At 40.2% G+C, this 25035-nt stretch overlaps 1 protein-coding gene across 1 annotated transcript in view; it reads right to left on the reverse strand.

Annotated features, from left to right (window-relative positions):
* Window positions 1-25035, reverse strand: part of LOC139780427 (uncharacterized) — a 137752-nt gene that overhangs the window by 68330 nt on the left and 44387 nt on the right. The window contains exon 3 of the mRNA XM_071719056.1: window positions 1924-1983. Within this exon, the coding sequence (XP_071575157.1) occupies window positions 1924-1983 (60 nt within the window). The remainder of the gene's footprint in view (window positions 1-1923; window positions 1984-25035) is intronic.

Raw genomic sequence — 25035 nt, forward strand, 5'->3', positions numbered from 1 at the left:
ATAAAAGCTTCTGTTAGAAAAGAACAAACTTAATATTGATTCAAGAACACGATTTCGTTAACTATGTCGTTGAAGCTTATACGTAATAATTCGTAACTACAAAATATCGATATTTCAAGAAATGCGCAATGTTCTCCTCTGGTTCTGATATTCGCAGTTCTGAGACATATACATACATATCTGAGATATGTATCTTTGAATCACAGTCGTCAGGACGTGCATTGAAGCGCGACCGGAAACATATGCATAATGCATAATAATACATATGCGGGAAGCTCAGCGTCGGGAAATTCGGTGAAACTGCGAGAGAGAGAGAGAGAGAGAGAGAGAGAGAGAGAGAGAGAGAGAGAGAGAGAGGGGGGGGGGGGAGAGAGAGATTTTAAATTGGATTCAGAACGTGCTAATGAATCTCGCAAATTATCGCCTCTTACGTGAGCGTGACCCAACATGTGCTGGCATTCTCGTTTTATATAGAATTGCTTACTAATTAATAATTATACGATTCGACCATACTACGAACGCTTTTCTCGCAAAGCGTTATCAAACGATTGACTTATCTCGCCTAATTCAAGGAGCTTTGAATACATTGCTATATAAATACATGGAATCTCATTCTAAATACATTTCCTTGCAAGACGTATATCTTGTTTACATATTAAGATGTTTGATATTAAGATGTTGCTACAAAGCTAAAATTTTTCCCACACGGAGAGAAGCTGATTTTATATTATCGCAAAGAGCTTGAAGCAAGATCAGGATTATAAAACTTTACATGTGCATTATATTGTTATAGACATGGTAGTAGCCTGTAATGCAACACGTATAAAAGCACGTATTCTTTATTTATTTTCAAGTTATTTTACAGTACGTATATCTTTCGGATCTCATCAAAATGGAGATTCGCTTGTAACATACGTAACAAAATCTTTGCCATCATAGACAAGACATTTGCCATGAAACCAGAATTTCAATCATTGCCCTCGGCAACAAGTCCCTTTTTTTTCTCACGCCCGGTCGATTAATATTCGAATCCCCGTATTAGAAAAGCCGGGGGGAAAGTTTTCGCGGGAGAGCGTGACATGTCTCCGGGAGACGGCGAATTAATTAGTCGGCGGGGCGAACTGATGAAGCCATTAATTACGCCGAAGGTTCGAGCAATTCCCTCGTCTTGCGGATCACCTTGTAAGCGGTGGCCGGTCGAACCCGAAATCCCGAACGATAAAACAGCGACTGCCTCGACTCGGTTGAGCCGGGAGAAGGAACGTCACCGGACGAAACTTGGACAAAATCAGACAATGGTACTCCATTAAGAGTATCGCTTTCATCTTTGGAACGAAATCGGTCGAGTAGCTTGACGATTCTCGATACTTAACCTCAGCCATTCCTACGTTCTCGCTTCCTGTCACGACAGAACGAGCTTGTAGGTCGGCGGTGCTCGCGCTGCAGAGCGATTTTAAGCTCGGCTCCGATTTTAAGCCCGTTTCTTTATCCAGTGGAAAGGGACACCGCGGAAGGTAATCACGGAGAGAGGTTTTCGAACGCATCGGACAACAGGACCGTTGCAGACGAGGTGCTTGGCGAACAGGACAATATCTCTCTCACGGAAAAGAGAAATAATCTCTTGTGCACGAAAGCACGAATACTCTCCGAATTATATTGCGGTGAAAAAAAACAAACAGATGCTCTCTTACTTTAAGCTCGAATCTTTAGATATTAAATATTAAAATTTTTAGATGCCGCACGAAAATAAAATTCCATATAATTTCGGTCCAATAAAATTCCAGTGAAGGTAAAACTATTTTAATTTTTGACAAAGATTATCGACTATAAAATACGCTATTAGCGGAATTTACTACACATTTTACAAACTGCGTGCGCAAAATTAATAGGCGTATTAATTATACGAAATAAATGTCGACTCACCGAACGCGCCCTGGAAACGTCGAAATTCAGCTTGGATTGCTTCGCGATGATTCGGTGACGCTGGAAAAAAAAAAGACAAAGTCCACATTAATCCCAAAAAATAGTAGTCAAAAATGTTGAAATTATCATAGACGACAGAGCGTAACGCACATTAAAATGTAAAATTACAGATTCGTGCTTTCAGGCGTCAAATTGAAATGTTTCCAACATAACAATGGCAGACGTACATTACATATTAAACGTGTGACAATACATATTATACGCTACGTTTATACAATTTTTATGTTTCGTACGTTACAAAGTTAATTCCTACATAGAATATTTCCCCGTCCCTAATTATCAGTTATTTACATATGTACCTATCAATTCATCAATTACTATGAAATTTGTTATAACGCTCTTCATTAACGGTATGTCATAATTACAACCGGTGGTAATGGAATAATAGAATATTCGTCTAATACCAGAATGAGAATAATGCCAGTCTATAGCTGCGTAAATACACAATCATAGATTATAGTCGTATACTTATTCAGGCGTGCACTTGCACGTGAAAGCGCACCATTGTTCTCGTATGTGTATGTGTGCACGCGCCAAGTGCTGGACAGGAAACGGACATGTTTCTAAACCGTATCGCGCAGAAGGGAAAGCAAAAGCGCCGTTCCCCCCGATCTGTTATGAATATAATTCCGGCTGTCACGCGGAATCACCGCATTACGATTATCTATTATTCACGGCTTGAAAAAAAAGCAAGTAAAGCCGGTAATAAAATGTAAACTTCACGAACTGGTCCGGCTTGACCTGATCTGGTTTGATCTGGTCACGGCGAATATCTCGCTGACTTGAATGCGATCGCACGATGATCCTCCGCTTCCGGTATGTCTTGCGAACCGGCTCGAGGATCTCGGCGATTCTCGATACTCAACCTATCCCAGTGCGATCATACTTGGTCCTCGTTACAGAACGATGGCGAACAAGAAGCGGAGTGAGCGAGAGCATGCGCGCACACGAGAGAGAGAGAGAGATATATATATATATATATATACACACGCAGAGACAGAGACAGAGACAGAAAGAAATTGCAGGAAGAAGAGGGTGGAAAGGAAAGGTGCAGGAACGCTACGTAGGTACTTCCAATTCGATCTCTGGTCTAAGCCTTTAATGCCTGCTTATTCGCTCGCCTGGAAGAGGATCCCGAAGAGGTATCTAAACTTTCCTCCGAATGCTCCGCGGAAGAGAGCTAAACGCCGAACGATTTCGCTGCCGGCACACTCTCGGGGAATACTTCTTTCCTCCACTGACTAAGTCGTGGCAATGGCTGTCGATAACTAAGCGAATTACATCATGACGGAAAATACGAGGTCGATATATGAGCTGTTTATTTCGGAAACAGAACAGAGTGAAGTCGTGAATATTCCTGTTCGGTCGTACATCTTCAAAATAAATGGCTCTCACGTAAGAGAGTCACGGTGAATAACTTTTGAATTTTGAGAAAACTGCAATTTATCATAATAAATATATGTATATCTTAAATTATAATTGAGTTTGATTCAATTCGTTTGTATCTGTAAATGGGTCATACTTCTCACATCAATGGAACATACAGTGATATCGGCATTCGACATTCAACATTCAACATTCATGTGTCGTTCATTGAATGCATTTATGTTCGCTGTGTAAATAGGATGAAATCATTTCGTTTCGATATTTGACTTGCACTACTTTTAAATAAACCATACATATGGAGCGTTTATTTTGAACTCTTTCAACGAAATTTGAACTTCTATAAATGTAAATTTGAAATGTTAAATATAAATATGGAATAGAAAACGCAAATTGTGTTTATGCTGTATCTATAATATAAATTCTATTTTGTTCACACTTATAAAATGAGACAGAAACAGTAAAACCTATATAAAATCTTATGTTAATAACTTAGAAAATCATTCACTACGTAGCACTCAATATCTCATTTGGAAGATTTGCAATCCTTCAAGCAGTCGGAAATAATTTTTGGCCGGATATCTCTATCAGCAATATAGTAAAATTGCGGAGCTTCTCTAGAAAAAAGGAAGAAGGAAATGAGAGAGGCGAGGAAGAGGAAAGGAGAACGAATCTAAAGAGATCGCGAGCATTACAACGTATATTCCGACATCGACTCGACTTTCCGCCAGGAAAGAAAAAAGATGCGGGCCAGCCGGAAAAAGGGAGGCAAAGCAAGCGCGCGTGCTCTATATCCCCTGGATATCGGCGATTGTGTTTTTTTGTCAAGGATCGAAAGTGCCTCGTCTACCCACACCGGCGCGCTTTGACGTTTAACCGGACGCTTATCGATTGCGGAATTTATTTCTTTTCGTATCTCCAGTCTCGGCCACCATTGTCCTCTCGCGCTCTCTCTCTCTCTTCTCCTCCTCCTCTCTCTCTCTCTCTATCTCTCTCTCTCTCTCTCTCTCTCTCTCTCTCTCTCTCTATCGATCTCTGTCTCTCTTCGCCATCCCTTCTGCATCCCCAATGCCGCCCTCTTTATCCCGAATCATCCGGCCAGGCGGAACCGGTCTCTCATTCCCATTTTGTTTCCGTTCCCCGACGGCTGTACAGATAGGTGAGATTAAGCTCCGCGATGGCGCGGCTGCGGTTATCAGGAGATTGCATTTTAGCATAATGGTTACGAGAGGCCGCATTGTAGCTCTGTTTTGAGGGACGCGCCATGATGTCGTTGCGCCGTGATGGGTGTCGGGGCATTTATCATGGACCAGATATTTTTGCTTTCTCCCTCTCCGTTCTTCCCATCGTTCATCCTCACGCACGTCGATCCACGTCTATACGCGTACGAAATTCGTACAATATAAATTTCCTTTGCGACGTTGCATATAAGAAAGAAATTGAATATTAACAAATAAAACGAATTGTTTTCGAGTAATTTATATTGTTGGCCATTTTTAATTCCTCTCACCTCTCATTTTCACGTTTCGTGTGAAAAAATTAGTATAGGACGACTGATCGATTGATTGACTAATTGGAAATAAAATATGTATAATGTTAATTATATTCACTGCTTTTTAATTTACATTATCGAATGTAAATTTGATTATCACCGCAAAAATGCTTGACCGGCCGTTCTTGCTCCCGGCTGCTTGCCAATATTATTAAGGTGAGCGCCGATTTGGTAAGCGCCATGTTTACGCGATACATCAATCGACGACGGCGAACAGACTTGCACGTCGATGATGCTCGTTCAATTAAACATTTCAAGCTAATTCCGGTCTATGCGATGCATATGCATGCGCGTGCATACGCTTCATAGTGTATCCGGCTATATGCTAATCGTGCGTGCTTCCAAGTTTACTTGTTTGCACAACCAGAAAGAACGCGAACGTGATCTCATGCTACACGCGTTCTACTTAGAGACGGTGATGCGATATCCGTTCATATTATCGATAACATGCCGAAGAAATTGTTTATTTTATTTTGAAACGTTATTGATTTTTCCATCGATATCTGTCGAAAGATATCGAGTTTTTTTCTACTAGGTAAATAATACAGGGCTGCGAGCATTAATAGGGAAATGACCGATATTATAATTCGTCAGATCGTTGTACTTTGTCGGTTTATTTGATTATGCCAGCCAATATATTGTACGAATTTACGCTATTCAATACATTGTCAATTCATTCATATTGACACATTTGTCAAAATTGATCAATTATTTCGATTAAGATTAAGCACATTAAACATATACTCGTACCGAATTAACTAGTATGCGATTCTATAATAATTAACAATATTAATCTAGCAAAATACATATTGCTATCAATCTTTTTATTTCTTTGATTAATATATATCATGACATTCAACAAAGTATTGATTATCCGCGAATACCGATAACGGTCTGTAAACTGTCGATACCTGAGGTACTATTCATAATCGGTTATTATTCGACGATTATATAATCAACACAGTTATACAATCCTACGTACAACCATCAATCTGCTGCTTATACCTTACAATAATTCATAATAATCTTCAAATAATCTCGAACTCAGGAAATGCCGCTTCATAAATACTGATTAACTCGATCATCTGAAAGATTAACTCATCATTGAAAGATTGATAAACGAAAGATTTAATCGCATTAGGAAGATAGCGCGACAGGACGAGTTCTAAATATGTATAATAATAATTTGTGTAACAGAGATTCATGATGTACTGAGCGGAAACTGAGCGATAATTCATTATGATTTTAATCACAAAGACTGAAAATAATACGTAATTATTCTTAAGTAATTCGTGTAATGCGTATCGTATAATGAATTCTATCAATAAGCAATATTTTTTTACAGATAATTGGAATATTTAACGTAACATAATCTTGCTATTAGCAATGATAGAAAATTTAGTAAATAAAATGCATATATAATGCTACTTACATGAATATCTAAAAGATGGTATTTATCGATGATATTTATAAGATGATTCATTATTTTCATATTATCATATTTTTAGTTAATAAATTATTTGCATTACAACTATCTGTCAATTAAAATTTAGCACTATTTACAACAGTTCAGCACATATTCAGCATTATCATTGTTATAACTCGTCCTTTCCTCCTATCGATATATGTACATATATAATTATATCTATCACCGGTGATATTATTATTCGGTAAAATTATCAATCGATTATGTATTAATATTATCTGTAATATCATTGCAGTAGGTAAATTTCTTGCAAATGCATAAATATTATACTCATAGTTATTTTCAAAAAGTATTTTGTGCATTCTTCATATTCATTTTATTTTTTATCTTTTATATTTCTGTATCTCTATCATTAATAAACCGTTTCCTGTTGATTTCAAATAATATTTTAGATAATTCATAATCATCATTTAACTAATTCATTCTAATCTCTTAGTTCGATCACATTACTGTTCAATAATGCTCTGGTGGTTCGGAGGGAACATCTTAGGATATATAGTAATACACTTTCTCCCAAGTTACTTCCATGTGATGAAATATGCAATAGCAATAACCGCTTCGTATATTCAGCCGATTAACGTAAAGGAAGTGGCTCTAAGACGTCCATCGGATACCCATAAAAGTTTTCGACGCCTCGTCTCCTACATCTCGCCCGGCGGAAAAGGTGCTGCAACACGGTTGCATATAATGCGATTGGCCGTAGAAATAATGACTGTAACCCCCGACGAACGCGACGCGTGCACGCCCGGGCGCAGCCGGCACCGAATAAATAATTCAGAGTCTACTTCGGCGCGCAGACGGCGCGGCGGCACGAAAAACTTTTAAATGACTTCTGACGAAAATAGCGGTTCTCGGGGTTCGGGCCGCAGTATAAGCCGGAACACGTAGTCGTCGGAGAACCGAGGATGCCGGACTGGGGGCGAGAGACGACAGAAAAGCGGCTGCAGACGGGGAGGAGGAAAAACGAAGGAGGGATGGAGGGAGGGAGGGAAACACTCAGCAGCTTGTAAATTTGATTTAGTCGAGCTCTCTGTAGCGTACATCGTATCCTGCGAAGTTACGGTTGCGTGGCTCTCGGCTGGTTATAACGAATTCGGGATCGGCGAACGAGGGACGACGGGTGGCTTGGGGGGACGTGGAATGGAAAGGGGATGATGGCGGCGGGGGCGGCGGAGCACGACGATGCGTCGCGGGTATAATATGCCTCGGCGGACTCGAAAACATGCTCGTGCGTTCGCGCGAATGAGCATGCCATAGAGAAAGAGCAAGAGCAAGAGCGAGAGCGAGAGAGAGAGAGAGAGAGAAAGAGCGACAGAGATAGGAAGAGTTGGAAATTAATCGGCATAAAACACTATTTTTTTGTTGGTGAACCTCGAGTTCTTCCGTGCCGAGGGAGATAAAATCACGTAAGCGGCAATTATCGTATAGCGACCGCGCGCGTCCTATCTGAGCAGAATGAGATGTAGCGAAGATGCGTGAATGAGATTGGAGGGAAAGAAGCTGAATCAGATTTTATCTTAACATCATGCTCACCGATTCGCCTCCATTCACGTCAACTTAATCTACCAACTCTCTCCCCCCGATCGTTCAGGAAGAGAGCAGTTGTGCGCAATCACTGTATCTTCTACTTAGGGAATGAGTTTTTCACGTTAATCTGATTGATTTTTCCAACGCTCCATTCATCATTACTCGACAGCTTTAATGCAGGGACAGTGACGATGCTAAAATTTTCATCGAATTAATAGATACGCGCCGATATAAACGCGAAGCTTACGATTTTCAAGAAACCTACGAGTGTTTACGAGTGTCTAAAGTGCATAGAATGCATTTTCGATTTCAATAACCGTAAATTGTTAAAAGTTCTGATGACGAATGCAAATTATATGGTACGGCGGACGGCAATGCGTCGAGTTTATAACACGCCTCGTCGAGTCCGAAAATAACCGGACGCGTTTTGCGCGGAAGATCGAGAAACGGAAATTAATCAGAGAGCGCCCTTTTTTTTGGCGTCGACCTCTGACGTCACGTTCGACGTGACAGAAACTACTTGACACTACCGTGTTGAACGCCATATTATCGAAGTGCCATTAAAAAAACGCTTTTATCCGGGATCAAAATAAATATTTTCTCCTCCTTTATCTTCAGACAATTCTTTTTCTTCCACATTTAAAACCGCGCGGAAATATTTTCCCTTATTTCTGACAGCTCTCGCGATGTATCAAAGATTGCTTTCGACTTCTAAATTCGCACTCTATTAGTAGAGCAAAAAGAATACGTCAAAATCACTTCTGGTCAAACTTCAAACTCACGGAGCCTCACGAAAATCGAGAGAGGATAACAAATGTTTCTTGACACTGAAAATGTCGCGCGTTTCGCAAGTGGAAACGGCACGAACGAGGTCAGAGACGAGGCGAGGATAAATCATACTTGTATTACCCGCGGCGTTGGCTAACTTCCGCGAGCAATAAAGTCTCAAAAAGTTTAAGGGCAATACTTATAAATAACGAATAACCTGAATGCATAATACAAAAGGAAGAGAGAAGTGCAAGAAGAGGAGGAGGAAAAAGCGGGGGCGGGGAGGGGGAAAGAGGAAAATGATAACAACCAGGGGAACGCGAGGCAGGAGGAGATATGATACGCCCCGGTGGACTCGAAACTAAGAACCACGCGGGAACGCGACGAGCGCGAGCGGACGACGAGGACGGAGGCGGAAATTAATCGGAGAAAATCTCTGCTCCCGTCGGCTTTAAGCGGCCCCTTCCGCCCAGTGAAAATTATTTACCGAAAGGATTGGTGCGCGCGCGCGCCTCCTTTTCCCGTCGGATGAATTTCGAGATGGGTCGCTCGGTGATGCGGAAATCTCGAAAAGAAGAAAAAACGATAAACGGAAAATGCACACGGCGCGAGAACGGAGCTCTCGATTTGCTTTATACGTCACGTGCACATTCAGCTCTGCAAGTCTGGAATGGATAACGTAATCCCGGCATCTTCCGGTGGAATGAGAGATACAAGCGTGATCTTGTACAGGAAAGGTAGTTGATTTTAAATGTAGCTTATGAGCCCTTGCATGTAAAGATAGTAAATGAAAATCGCGAGCTTGGAAAAGTATCAAAGCAAGCTTCTTGTGGAACGGCTAGCTATAATCTGAATATCCCGCTCCGCTGCTGTTAGATCATATAATTAAACTGTATAGGAATAATTTTAATCGTTTGCTTATGCAAGCTAGACTTCGATGCGTATTCATGTATGGATATGGCTTTATACAATGCACGGCGACGATATGACGACGAAACTGTCACGGAGTATCTCTCGGCATCACTTTTTGCCGCTGCGGTTACGCAATATATTCGGAGTAATGGAATACTAGAGTGAATGGTACACCGTGTTGTATGAAACTTGAAGAGTTTCGTACATATCTTCAACTTTAAAACATTGTTACGTCATAATTTGAGATATCATCAGCTCGTTCTGGTAAGATTATCTTTATATTGCGGAATAAAACTAATTCCGAAATTATTTTAGTCTAAAGCGAAATTTCACCTGTAATGGACCAAATTTTTCTCCTATTCTAATTATTATATATATGATACTGTTTTTATTCAATATTCTTTTCTTCAATATGCAAGATATAACAGACCCATTTTATATGTATATATTGAAGATAAAAACAGGATCAATTTTAGTAACTAATTAGTGCAATACATATTAAGAAAATAAATAGAAATAAGAAAAGATAAAGTACTATCTTTTGCGAACAAATCGAAGCTAGAATTTTCATGCAAGGACAGCATAATTAATCCATTCAGCCTTAATATATTCTGGAACGTGTAGTCTCGCGCAAAATATTTGGTACGCGTGGCATAACGAAATTAACGCGCATACGTAAGTAGCGTTAAATCAATAGCGCACATTGCACTGATATCAGAGACGCCAATGCATAATACATAAGCGAGAGAGAGAGAGAGAGAGAGAGAGAGAGAGGGGGAGGGGTGGGAGAGAGATGTGGTATCGGGTGTGCGGACAAAACGGGGCCACCGGACCTCACCGATAAATGCACCCGATCGTTGGCGCGCCCAAATTTTTCGACGTCAACGATTGTTTATGGTCGAGCCTGGTACAACCGCGTAACCTCGTGAACTCTATTTCCGGCCCGATAAATCATGCACGCGGTTACCGAATTCCAAGCTCCTGTGATAATAGTTCGCTGAACGAGACCGTTTGGACGGTTATCGCGCGCGCGCACCAGGCGAACAAAGAGAGGAAAAAAGTTGCGCATGATGAGCGATCAAGAGTTGTCGAACAGTCGGATCGGAAAAAAACGCGATAAACTCGCGGAATTACTCGATTATTAGAACAAACAAAAAAAAATAAGAAAGCGCAATCACGATAAGGGAAGAGGAGCGAGATAAGAGTAATACAGTCGGAGAGAAAAAAAAAGAGAGAGAACATCGAGACTCGGAAGAGAATAACTACCTCACTATTCTCACGATCGAAATGCGCGAATGGAACGACAGTTAATCGACAGGAGAAGAGAGGAGAAAGGAAAACGGTGAGGAAAGGGGGGGGGATCACTTTTTATCACCACAGTGCATTTTGTTCCGCGAGTTAAAATCATTCGGAGAAGCGATGGCGCGCCGGCGGTTTTATCGATGGAATTTCGTTTTCTCGGAGAAAACGTTTGAGAAATCGTTCCGCGATTCTGCGTCGCGGCGTTGGCGGAGGGATGCCCGGATGGTACGAACGATGGAGTTGCAGAGGGTAGAATAAAACGTCGGGCGCAAGGGGGTACCGCGCACTTTAAGAGAGAGAGCAGACGAGAAAATGGGGAGGAGTCCACGGCGTGCGAGAGAAGAGATCGATGGGCGGTGGGAAAAATGTGCACCGAAATTTATATAACGAGGAATTCCATTATACCGAGCTCGATATCCGCGATACGGTGTGTGTGTGTGTGTGTGTGTGTGTGTGTGTGTGTGTGTGTGTGTGTGTGTGTGTGTGTATGGTGCATGCGTGTATCTAAATACACAGATACACATACATACATATATACAAATATATATTGTGTGTGTGTGTGTGTGTGTGTATATGTATACATCGGAATATCGAACGGCATGCTTCATCGACCGAGATAAGATCCGTTTACATTTGCCGTCAACCTCCTTCCCGCTGTCCCCCTTTTCTGGCTTGTGCATGAATCACGACGCGCCCGTAAGTTCTCCGTGGGACCGATTTTTCGTTTCGCCTACATTCGTAGGATCGTCTTCGAGACGTGAACGGAATCCTCCGCTCACGCTCCGACTCGCGATCGGCGATCCGCGAGTTCGCGAAGCTCGCGAGAGGTCGAGAGAGCGCGCGGAAACGAGCGTGCGAGCGAGCTGAGCGAGCGAAACGCGAGCCCGTCCGGGGACCGGACAATGCGCAACGATGAATAATAGATCCGCAAATAGATTCTTGTTCTCTATCTCCTTCTATCTCGAACGGGGGAAGATTTATAGCAGGAGGACCGTAAGACAGTGAAAAATGTACGGACGCGTCGGGCTCCTCATTGCCGTGGGCGGTAACTAGAGGAGAAGAGAGAGAAAGAGAGGGAGAGTGTGTTCTTCGCGGAGAATTTAAGCGTCGCCGTCGATGCGTTCGCCATATCGCACCCAAAGTTTGGATTACAAAAGCATCTCACGTGAATGCCGTCGGTTTTTCGAGAGACAGGAAGAAAGAGCATTTCAGTACATCCTGAAAGGATAATCCCTTTAAGCACATAATAAGAATAGTACATGTAAATATTAAAGAGACGTACGATAAAAAATGTACATAAATAGAAGCGCATAATAAATTAATAAATAAGTGCAAAAACACTCGACAAAAGATTGTAATAAATTACCGGTAACAGTTATTTTTAATAAATATGCATCAGAGAAACAATATAGATATTGGTCACGTTGGTTATTTTTATTCTAAATTTAGAAATAAGTATAAAGAATTGTATAAAGAGATTAAAAACCGTTTCACTATTCATGATGAAAAATAATTTCTTAATACAGTTAGTTTCATAGATATTATCCCAGGAAATTACAATGAAAATATAGGTACATATAAGAGCGAGTAAGAGGAAAATTTGATAAATTCATAATGCTGAACCTCTTCAGAATAACTATTAGACAATTAGCATTTTTTTACTCCGTGATATGTCTGGTCGTCGTCCGATTAAACGAGCAAATGTTACGACGTCGTGGCGGCAGCCACGATCGCGGCCACGTGGGATGGAATCAGTTTAAGCTCCGGAGAATCCCGTTGAATTTTTGATGAAATTCTGAAAATTCGCGCGATCCTTTTCCGATTTCGTATACCGTCAGCTCGAGAGCGGGCGCGAGACGCGTTACCAACATCGTTAGATTGAATTTTAACAAGAGAGAGAAAGAGAGGGAGAGAGCGAGAGAGGGAGAGAGGAAGAGAGAGAGAGAAACAGAGAGGAATTGTCCCGCGACCGCGGCGTAAATTTCCTTCCCTCTCGGGGCGATCGCCGAATTTGCAAAGCTAAGCGAGCCGGGACCTTCTTGATTAAAAAGATAATTCGATCGCAGATACTCCGTCTTTCCAGGGAATTGAAATGTTTCGAATGCCTCGATATTTCCGTGCGCTCTTCATCTCCCTTGTCGATTGATTTATTTCATTGTAACACGAACGCTGTACGGAAGAATGCCTTAATTAAAAGTTGTATCCATTTCGAGGCACCGTGTAATTATAAATGCGTCAATATGATTCTAGACTCTCCTGCAGAAAGCATACTGTACTTTTAACATGAATATACACATACATACACAAATTTCTCTGGCACACATATCTATTGTACTTTGCAAAAAAAAAAAAGAAAAAACTAAAGGGAAGGAACAATACATTAGTTTGTGTAAAAAATTATAATAATCCGCATATTTTTGTATAATGTTAGGATTAATTGAATAATTCTCCATGAATGAGATGTATAATTCTTAAACTTTGGATTTTCTAAAGATAATATAAATATATAGATTACGATGTTTTTTTAAATTCATAATTCTCTGTATTCTCCATATAAAATAAAGATTATTTATCTCCTGCATAATATTTAGTTAGTCCGTCGTAGTATCATATTAATACAACACATAAACAATTAATAATACTAAATACAATTTATTTCGTTTTAAAAAATTTCAAACATATTAGCTATTTCACCTTTTTTTTCAAAGTATATTTTCAAACATTTATCTTACATTTTACTAGAGTAAAATTAATAAAATCATTCAAAGATCTAAAATCGTGTAACTCATCGTCACGATTTGTTACGAAGAATTCGTGCGACCGTATGCATCGATTGTATATACGTCGATCAGTGACGTATGCAACGCGACTGAAACTGATTGTATTTTACCACGAATCGATATTTACCCCGGTGCACATGGTCGCGCCCTGCCGTGGCCGTGTACAAAGGTGCCGATTTTCCTCTTCTGGCCTCTCGTGTTCCGATTTTCATCGCGAGTGGCGAGCGCCCCGTGAAAACACTCCCGTGTGCTATCGGCTCTTTGTCGGCTCGAATAAAGCGTCCAAGCTGTTATCATCGCGTTGATAGCGCCACGGTTGTCCAAAAAACAATAACGCAATAGAGTTACCAATCAGATCTGAGTGAAGTAAAATGTGCATCCGCTCGGGGCCATTAACGAAAATTGAAGATTCGACAGATTTCTACACGTATGTTTAAAAGGCTAAAAATATAAACGACCTAAACGAATAGCATAAAGTGTGCTTCTTCTGCATTTTTCCCTTAAATTAATCATATCTAAAAAAGGCATGTAATATCTAAAAAAAAGTAATTTCTGTCTGGAAAATTTGATTTTTGTCATTTACAGAATTTGACTTCTATAATTATTGAAAATATCGTTTGCGACCGATCGATAAAGTTTCAAAATTGAATTGATTAATATGTGCATTCGGTGACGCAAGATATCGATAATAAAAGTTTCCCTCGGTTGCGATTGGCAAGCGTTCAAATTAAGGCTAGATAACTATGCATTCTCACTCGGAATATCAATGACAAAAGTTTCCTTCGGATCCGTATTGGCGACGGTTCAAAATTACATTTTGATTAAATTCCGTTTGGTGCCGATCGCGCGGCGATCGTTCAAAGTCGAGCACGGTGAAATGCGTATCCACGCAAGATGTCAATGATAAAAATTTGCTCGGGCGCGTTCGACAGACACCGTCGACGATATAATCGGCAATACGTACATGAGCCGTACCAGAAATTACGATCCGTGATATGAACGTCCGATGATACGAACGAAAATCGAACGGCGAACGAAGCTGGATATATCTCCGCGAAAATTCGCGCCGCGAGAACGTTACTGTATCGAAATGAAAATCTCCGAAGGTAAAGCCTGGTCGCGATCTAATCGGCGGTACGCAAATTACGTCGAGAATATACGAGTTCGATTTTCACAGGAACGGAATTTTTTTTCCATTTTTGTCGAGCGCAATCACAACGCGATACGATCGACAAATTAGACCGTCAAACATAAAATAATAACTAATTACTCTTTATTGGTTAACCACTACCCTCAAAACATTCTTCCAGATATGTAGCTCGTTCTCTCTTATATCCGCATTTCCGAATAATTTTCGACAGAAATAGAGAAAAATTAATCTACAAAACCAACAGCGTGTTAATTAAAATCGCAAAGAGTTGAATATCATGTTTTTGCACGTCTCAGTTAACATTTCTTGCTAATATTTTTATCATCGCCATTATTTCATCTTTTTCCATTAGAAGATTTATTTTGAACATCTATATCTTGTGATACAAAAACTATTATTTTATTTATTATTAAAAATATTATTAAAAACATTTATAAAAATGAGAAAATCTCTGTATTATAATTAAGTTCGAAACATTGCACAATTATTTATAATTTTTCATCTTATCATTTACCGAAGAACAATTTATTTCCACGCACTTTGCGTAAGCGGTTTGTTTTGACAATTGTTCTTTTATTAGCGTCAAGCATGGTGTATGTTCGTTGTCGCGATTCTCTTTTTCATCGTGCGAATGAAAAAGGTCGGCCACCCGGCCGGCGCGCGGCGCGCGGCGCGGCGCGTGGCGGCGCAAGCTCGGGCCCGAGTGATAAATCGTCTAATTATCGGTCGTTTTCTCGGCAGAATTGTTGCCGCGATGGATAGGAAATGCAAGTTGCTCCGCCGAGCGTTTACTCGCGCTAATTGCTGCATCAGCGATCCGCGTTGCGGACTCTCTCTGTCCCCGCTGGCCCGTAATTGAATTGCATTTTTCGTTACCGTGCGGAAGGATCCGATTGTCTAGGGACGCGCGCGATTTTCGCGGCCGGGCGCAGTTGTATCGTTACGTGGCGAGAGCCAATCGATGAATAATATGTATACGGAGTTATCGTATCTCTACCTTTTTGGTCTCACAACTAAATTTTCCGCATATAATAGGTATTCCCTTTTTATTTAATTGCAAAATATTGTGCTAATGATTATATAGAATTATACAATCACCAACAGAACTCATGAAATACAAGAACAGAAATTCGCAAAATATAAGATTAAAAAGTCAAACAATTTAATTAGAAAAATTAAAATATTACAAAGTTTCCTTATTATTATACTTATACCTGAAAATTTAATAGAATAATATATATATATATATATATATATATATATATATAAATTCCGGGTAAAATATTAAAATAAAACAATAAGATAATAATCCTTCTCTAACACATACGATATCCCGAATAAATTTTGCTTCACAAAGCTCGGTTATCTTTAAAATTTACCGCCGGATGAATAATGAATGGATCGTCCTTGCATTGTCTTCCCTTCTGATCCGCATTATGTCACTTTGGATACGTGCCCAAGGGCGGAGAATAAAATCGACGGGAAAGAGAGAAGAGCGGCGTGCGTGTGCACGCGTGCCATAGCGAATGCCATTCCATAAAACGAAGCGTGACAGCGTATCGAGGTACGAACCGTCCCGTAATAATAGTCAACCGTATATATCGACTAATCCAATTGATCGTGCGCTAAAGTGCGTTATTATCGCCTTACACTTTCCACTATGGAACACTGTAAAGCCGGACATTATATTGTATCATATGAGGGCGCATGCAACGCACGCACGCACAACGTACGCATGTATACATGGAGTCACCAAACTTATCGCGTGTCCTTTCAATCGCATATAAACTAGGGGCCATATATTCGAGGAGTTGACGGTTATTTTAATGTTAATCCTTATAATTAACGCGTTGGAGCTATTCTCCTTTATAATTCCGAAGAAATATAAAAAATTAACAAATTCTTTTCTTCGTCAGTGAGTAAATTAACCAGAGATATATATTTTGACCAAACTGACTTTAATAAGATTCTTACATTCACTTAACTCGACGTTTCGACACTGGTTTTGTAATATAAAAAAATATAAAAAAATTAAAGTTAATAAGATAACAGTAAATAATAAGTGATAATTATAAAGTCGCGCGCGGGTTTTCGATATTTTTACGCGCGTTAATCTCATATGTATTAATTGTAGACTGCAAAATTGTAACACATATATAATGACAAAATTTTTTTATTGCAAAAATTCTTTCCATACTTGTGTGGGAAACTTGCATACAGCATCACGTGATTTTCCAATCCACAATTACACGTTTCCATCTAATCTATCTGTCTAAAATTCGTTTTGTGAGTTTGCATCTGTCGAACTATAACGTCCTGGGACCTGAAAAGCTGATCTACCAAAGTGCAGAGGACCACGCTTCGCCTCCTAACTTTCTCATTTCGTTTCGCAAACGAGAGTATCTAGACCGTTGCGAGACTAAATCAAATAACGCAGAAAACGTCGGCGAACCAACTCGACACAATCTCTCGTCCGCGCGGGACAACGCATCGCGATATCTCGTACGAGATGAGAGACTTCGTTTATGAGCGAGAAACGCAATATGAAAACAGTCCAGAATGATGGATCATCCACGCGGATGTGTTATTTCTCTCGTGGTTTCGTTACGCATTTACTAAAGAAATACAATGTATTGCTGCGCAATCCGAAATTTGTCTTGTATCGAAAATACTCGCGCGCTCCGTCTGGCGAGCATTAAACGACGCGATGCGAAGAATCTCACCATCAATCTTTTTTTCGTGATTCCCGTTCGAGTATATCCGATGAACATTCCACGCGTTTGTATGCCCTCGTCTTGCCAGTATGCAGCGATCAACCGCATGTAGATGCGACCGCAGACTATCGTGTTACCCCCGATATAAGCAACAACTCCATCCTCTTCCCGCCGCTTCCGCAAACCATCACCAAACTACACGCATTCGGCGCATTCGACATCAATGCCCAACACTTGGGGACGATGATAGCGGTACGTTCGCGAAATAGAAAGCACGTGCATATTTCTGTTTATGCCTCAATAGATACGAATGGCTGGATGAGGCATAAAAGCGACGACGCCCTCGCCTACCAAAGCCGTCCTCTTCCGTGTCCGTTTTATTTCGACGTCGCCGTTCCCTCGGCTTCGTTATGCATGCGTGCATGCGTGCGTTCGCGCCCGATCGCGTGTCGAAAAACTTCGCGCTTTTTTCCCTCCCCATAAGCCGCGCAGCGTGCCAGAGAGGGAAAGGGAGGTGCCCCCGAACGAACCGAGTGGAGACACGGAGGTGGTTCGAGTCACCGAGGGTGGAAAATAGAGAGAATAGATTAGCGGCACTATTATGAGCTGAGCGCAAACGAGCGTGCTTCTTGTGGTACACGTTAAAAAAGCATTAACATTGTTGTTGCTACACAGCAAGCACTGCGATCCTCTTTTCATACTTTAGCTCTTATTCCCCAGCATAATTATATGATCACGGTAGAAATATGCAAACATAAATTATGTATTACTAACTGTAATGACGCAGCGATATTCATACATGTACATTAATCTTATCATATATTAGCTTTATAAAAATTACGGTCACCAGAATTTTTTGAATTTTTATGTGAGGTTATTTTAGGATAAAATAAGTTAATCTGCAGATTATGCATTACGCATCTGAATGCGGGGATGACGCGTTACGAACTACACTCGTTTGTAATAATTACATAAAAAGGGACATAAAACGATTTAACACAATTTCAAAAATTCAAACGAGCAATATAATATTGGAGAGGAAGTGTTCAATGAAATTGAAAAAGACCCTTTTACAATATTTAAAAATAATTTGGAACGAAAACAGAGACGTGCATTATCTCGGTGATGCACCGTTCGTGATATCGATATGGCAGGATGCGGATTCGCTTAGAGCTGTTTTTTACAGCTAAAACAACATAAGATGCGTGCAGGAAAAAGAAGATGAGATTCTTAGCGCCGCGGTAACGCACCTGGAGCACACGCGTTTTTTTGCGGCTTTCCATTTTCGCGACAGATCGGTAGGACTCGCATCCCTTTTTCTCTCTCTTTCTCTGCGATGCTTCGACTTGCGACGATGTGAAATTGATTGGCGAAGAAACGGGACGGTTCTTATAATAACATTTCCGCGGACCTGGCGAGACGTATCGGAAGTATGTTGCGAGACCGAAATAAAATCGCGGGATCGAATACTTTCGCAGTGGGAGACCTCTTCCTCGAACATGACGATAACGATCGTGGGAGACGATCGACTTTATCGAGTAGTACTACTGAAGGAGCCGGTACTTTCTCGTATTATTCGTATTCGATATACAGTTGTTGAATCGATCCGAGTTCTTGAATTCCATTCCTCGTTGAGACCTTATACCACATTTTCTCTCTCGAAGCTGTCCCACTTCCCCACGCCATCTTGTCTCTTTAATCTTGTATTCTACTTTGAAAATGGCTTACGTATTGTCGCGCACTCCTGCACAATTGTTTTATTTATTAACACCATACACGCGGAAGTATTAAAGCCATCTAATACGCACGTTCAGTTATCGAATTTCTCTGTAATATTTAAAAACGTATCTTTTCACTGACACATTAATATTACAGCTCAACTACTTCATTCTGCAAAAGAATAGATGGCAATTGCGACGAATCGCAAGTAGTGAGGTCTCTTTGTGACCCGGCATACTGAACGGCAATTAATGTTCCCGATTGCACACGTTTTTCTTCGCCAGCCAACAATTTCCTGCCGATGCTTTTTTTCTAAAAAAACTACATACGTAAGATATTTTCTTCTTATTTGGTTGCCATTATCATTTTTTTGTTCTCTACGAAATAAGCCTCTTTCAAAAGTCATCTTGTTTAATGGTGGCAACTTCACGCGAGATGGGGAAGATAAATTCGATCTTTCCGCATTTTCTACGGTCGCCAAACCACACACGCACCCGGCGCCCAAAAACGTGCAGCTGCAAGATATTGACCCACGGATTCTTTGGATCGTGCGCAGCTGGGCGCGTCCTCACAACACGCCCATCGCAGAATCTATTTTCGAAAATTCGGCAACGCGTCATTACAACATCATGAGCCTTCAGCTGCTTTAGCTTTTTTTACACTGAAATTTCTTTTTACTATGAGCGATTTCAGGATACTATTAACTGGTATAATAACAATCATGTAGTAGCGTTATGATTATAATTTGTGAAAACAATATAGGGAAGTCAAAGGCCAAAACACGAGTAATAAAGGATATTACCATAAAATTAATCTATAGTTTATTGTCCAAAGGTAGAAGAAACATTGTGGACGTTTCTTTCGACTAATCGTAAGTCTCTTCTTCAACACAATAAATAATTAAAACAAAGAATATGAGAATTAAAAGGTAAACAATATGATATAAAACGGATTACACGTAAACAGATTTAACATAATATAAAGATAAATAAAGATAGGTATAACTTCATGGATTAAAAAATACGAATCGTAAGTAAGATCGATAAGAGACCATGAAAAAGGTCAGAGACATTATCGCGAGTATAAAATTAAGATATTTTAAACGTTGAATTTAAAATCAAACAAAATAATTTAAGTCGATGATTAAAAAAGACGTTAAAAAATTCATTTTTCATTTGGAGATGAGAATATATTAGTCTAATAAGTTCAGTGAAGATGTGAGTTTTGGTTTAAACCTTATAGTCCAATTAATTGTGTAGTTTAATGTATAAAAGTAAAAAACTTAAGAAATAAATGTGGTTCTGTGGTTAAAACATAAAAAATATAAAGAATGAAAATTAAACAATTCTAAATGGTAGAGAAGTTATAGAATTAAGAAGGTAAAAATTCAATAAAACTATAAAATAACAACTTACAAAGAATAGTCAAGTAAAGATAATGGAAATAAACTGTGGGTTAATTTAACGATAATATCCTTTACTGCTCGTATTTTAGCCTTTGACTTTCCTATATTGTTTTACATATGTATAACGTGCGTATCTAATTTATTATTATTATTTGTATTATAATACAAAAGAATGTACTGTAAATAAGCTATAAATATCCAATCATTACTGCTACTCTACAATTAGTCAAGTGACACAGTTAATCACTATCTGAAATTGTTCGTAGCACTGACAGCACTAATGCACTTCGCAAAGGAAAAGGGATAATTACCTTTCCGCATTTACGTCGACTTACGGCAGCGCTTGTCGACGCGATTAACGACAGGCCGATAGGCCAATAACGATTGCGATTAATTATAATGGCTTCAATTCTAGCACGCTTGCAAACTCGCCATCTCTCTCTTATGTTCTTTTGCATAATCTTCCCGTGCGCGCGCAAATCGTAAAGCGTACGATTTCAATATCGCTCGTGCGGATTTCTACGTAATTCGATTTCGATCTGACGACAAGGTATGTCGCCTTTCCACTCTTGACTCTGTAAAACAGAGCAGGCTATATATGGCACCTCGCGACGATTGCTATATTCTTATCAAGAGACACTACCGTATATTTACGCGACAACAAAAATGTTTTTCCATTATCCGTTCATCCGCCTTCAGACACTTTGAGAAATCTATCTTTCTTTAATAAGAGTCTGATGGAACGACATTCTTTTACAGTTCTGCTTTTCATAATTAGATGCTTTGATAAGTATGACGTAAATTAATATCGAGTCAGGTGTACATAATGTATCATTCGTAGAATAAATGCAATTACAAGTGTCTATCAATTGCAGGAATAAGTGGAAATACTTTATCACAGTTTTTAGAAAAAATAGTAGTCAAATAATAGTGTCAAAAGATAGATCACAAGAGAGGACAGTAAAAGAGAAACGGTAAGGAGAGAAAAAGATCTGTCGTGCATATAAACTTTTCTCAAATTCTCGTCTGACTGATAAAACTTTAAAGGGGCGAGAAAACGCACTCCACCCTCGCCTGCAATTTTCTGTCGCATCTCCGTTCGTCTCTCGTTCAAGTTAATGAAAGCACCTTTCGTTGAAACGATATAAAGAGCGGACCCGTTCGAAAGGGATCGCAGGACAGAAAAAGAAGGGCGAAAATGCGCGCCGTATACGCCGGCGCTTTTATTGCCCCGTTATTTCATTACGAATTCACCGTCGAGCGATCGCGAAGTCGAATACACAATTATCTAATTAGAGCGGCAATTACGTCATCGGAATTTCATTGGGCGTGTTAAGCGGCCAGGTAAGGCAAGGCCGTGTACATACCCGCGCGCACACAATCGCCGACTTCGATCGGTCGCTGCGATGTAACTCGATTTTCCGAGACGACCGAGAAACGGGTAGGGAAGAATGAGGAAACTATTTTGCCGGCAATTACAGAAAACCGACCTTGCGGCTCTTTCTCTCGCACCGCCACCTTCTCTTTTCTCCATTCTTTTTCGCCGCGGCAAAAGGTACATACCTACCTTGGCGTGCCCGCGATTAATTTGCTGACTCGCGATCGTGTGATGAACAACGACTCCGCTAATCGACAGGATGCAACACTGCGACTACGGACTATTGCGTGTATGTGTGTGCATACATATATCGACATGAATTCAGTACTTTTATACCGATTAACTTCTAGACGCTGCTCTCCCCACGAATTCGCGTGCGTTACCACCTTATCTTAATCGGTCTGCATCTTATGGAATAATTCTCAATTGCTATCGTTTGTATTTTTATCGAAATAGCTTGGCGAAGGATGCGATACGTACAGTATATATATGTAATAAATGGAAACTACATGCTATACAAGCTATAATTAATACTGCAACGTTCAGAGGACGACATAACTTAGAAAAGCGAAGGTAGAGAGAACGAGAGAGCTACGAAAAGAGGGAGAGGAAACGACCGTACGTGAAATATCGCGTCGCGTGTTGCACAGAATTTTTTACTTATTCCGAGGTTAATTTAGCATTCGCACGACGTTATTCAGGAGTAAGGAAGTCGTTTGTATCGCGGAAAGGCCGGAGAGAGAGAAATACGCGGGTATATGCGAGAGTATTAGCAGGTACTTATTATTTCGCGCGCTTTCTCTCTCTCTCTCTCTCTCTCTCTCCGTCCCCGGACAAGCGATGATTTAAAACTTAAATAAAATTAACGGCATTATTTTCTGAATAGGATTTAATTAAAAACAGCATCCTGTAGCTCAATAGTAGCAGGCCTATCAGGGCAACGTTGTTATTCATAGTGAAATTGGATGTAATTAACTCTATGTATTTATTTTGAAAGACGGAGGAAACGCTTGTACAATTACAATTTGTATTATGCATTAATGTTCTGGATGGTTATCGGATTATACCTTAAATATAATACGGTTATCCGATGGTTATCAGATTACACCTTAAATGGTTAATATCGTTTAAAATCCTCAAAAGCTATTTTCGTTAAAAATTCATCAATTTAATTGAAAGACTGTCTGCCACTTAATATTGCAATTTGGAAATTGTATGTGTCGTGTTAAGCAAATATAAAATTGTATGCTTCATTCTTTTTTCAGAATACGTATTCTCATCTTTCATTATCCATTAAATATTACACCATCCAATTCTGGAGTTTAAAATTTTGTGTTAATATAAAGGACGCGTCTAATATTATTCAACGTTAAATGCTCAACAACGTTAGATTTTGATATATAAATATCATATAAATGTCATATTTTCGATATTAATACCAGAATAGAATGTATACAAGAACGACCGCATTTAGAGCTGAAGGAGTAGGAGTTCCAGGACTAATATACTCATAACTCACATTTCACGCTAAACGTGTCCGTGATTCAAAGTTTTGTTTCTGCTACACGAAGATCGCACGCAGCGTTATCTTACAATTAGATCGAGAACGGAACGGCCGTGTTTTAACGTACGACAGGAATCCCGAGACCAGGAATCTATCTGGGCCAATTTTGTCCCGCCTGAAACGTGCCCGGCCATCCGTCGCTCGCGTTGCTTTCGCGGAAATTTGCATGAACGCGCGTGAACGATTGCCCGACGCGAGCTCTCGCGATACCCGTAGATTCCTCCCTTGGCGGGCGAACGGTACATACGTATCACGCATTCGACTCTGCTCGTGACGTGATATATCCGCATTTAATATGGGAATTCGTGCACTCGCGATGGGGGGAGAAGAGAAAGAGGGTGAGGGGACAAGCGGTCCGTTTGTTCCGATTTCAACGATACCGAACGACACGGGAGCGGATTTTGATTAATGGTTTTTCGTTTACACGCACCCCCGGACCTTTCAGAGAAGAACCTGCGTTTCCCCTCCTCCCTGTGCTCTGCAGTCAGATTATATCCTTTTTCTCTCTCTTTTTTTTACTAGCATGCCAAAACCATTTTGACATCCGTCTCAGACTCTCGGCCATCGCATCTTTTTTCCTCTCGCCGTTTCCGGCAACGCCCTCTTTCTTCTAATTTCTCTTTTTTTCCGCGGATCTAATCCCACTCCTTTTTATCTGTCGGTTGACCCTCGTAGAACCAGTAGATTACGTTACTCATGCTCTCTAGGTGTAGTGTCAAGTATGAAACATTATACTTGATGGTGTCACTTGAGTCGAAGAGTCCGTGCGCGCGCGCGGAGAGAGATATGTTGTTCTGAACATATACCGCGAAACAGGAGAAATAAGCAATTATGCGATTTTATGTATGGATTGGCAACCCAGCGAATCATGTGCTTGGCACATGTAGCAATTTTTAGGTAAAGCATTTCGATGCAATAACGAAAATTAATTTGTCATAGTCGATCTCGTTTTACTCGAGTTCGCATCAATTAGCTGAAAAATGGAGGATAGTCTATTTTTCATCTAATCGACGCGAACCGCGATAAGACCTAAGGGGTGCATCGCGATAACGCGAATAGATCCATCAGGGCACTCTACGTCATTCCCCTTAGAGCACCGATAGAGGGAAAACCAATGAAACAACGAATCCAGAATCGTTTCCGATAAAACGCTCATCCATCATCTCGTCTGCCACTTAAACCGCCTGGCAAGCCGGTTACTCGCGTAACTCATTTATGCAGTTGCGCATATAAAAGCGCAATCAAGTGGATATCCCGCGACGCAGTATAAAATCCACGAGTCTACGTTGCTCAACTGCATATCGCTAATGGAAACTCGTCGCTCATAAACTAGAAATTGAAATTATTATTTTAGTTTTATTACTTATGTTTTATATTTTGTTATCGCCCTATTAATATTATTATTACTATAA

This window comes from Temnothorax nylanderi, unplaced genomic scaffold, assembly GCF_030848795.1.
Source record: "Temnothorax nylanderi isolate EJ_2023f unplaced genomic scaffold, tnyl_v1.0 TNYL_tig0278_pilon, whole genome shotgun sequence".
Taxonomy (NCBI): Eukaryota; Metazoa; Arthropoda; class Insecta; order Hymenoptera; family Formicidae; genus Temnothorax; species Temnothorax nylanderi.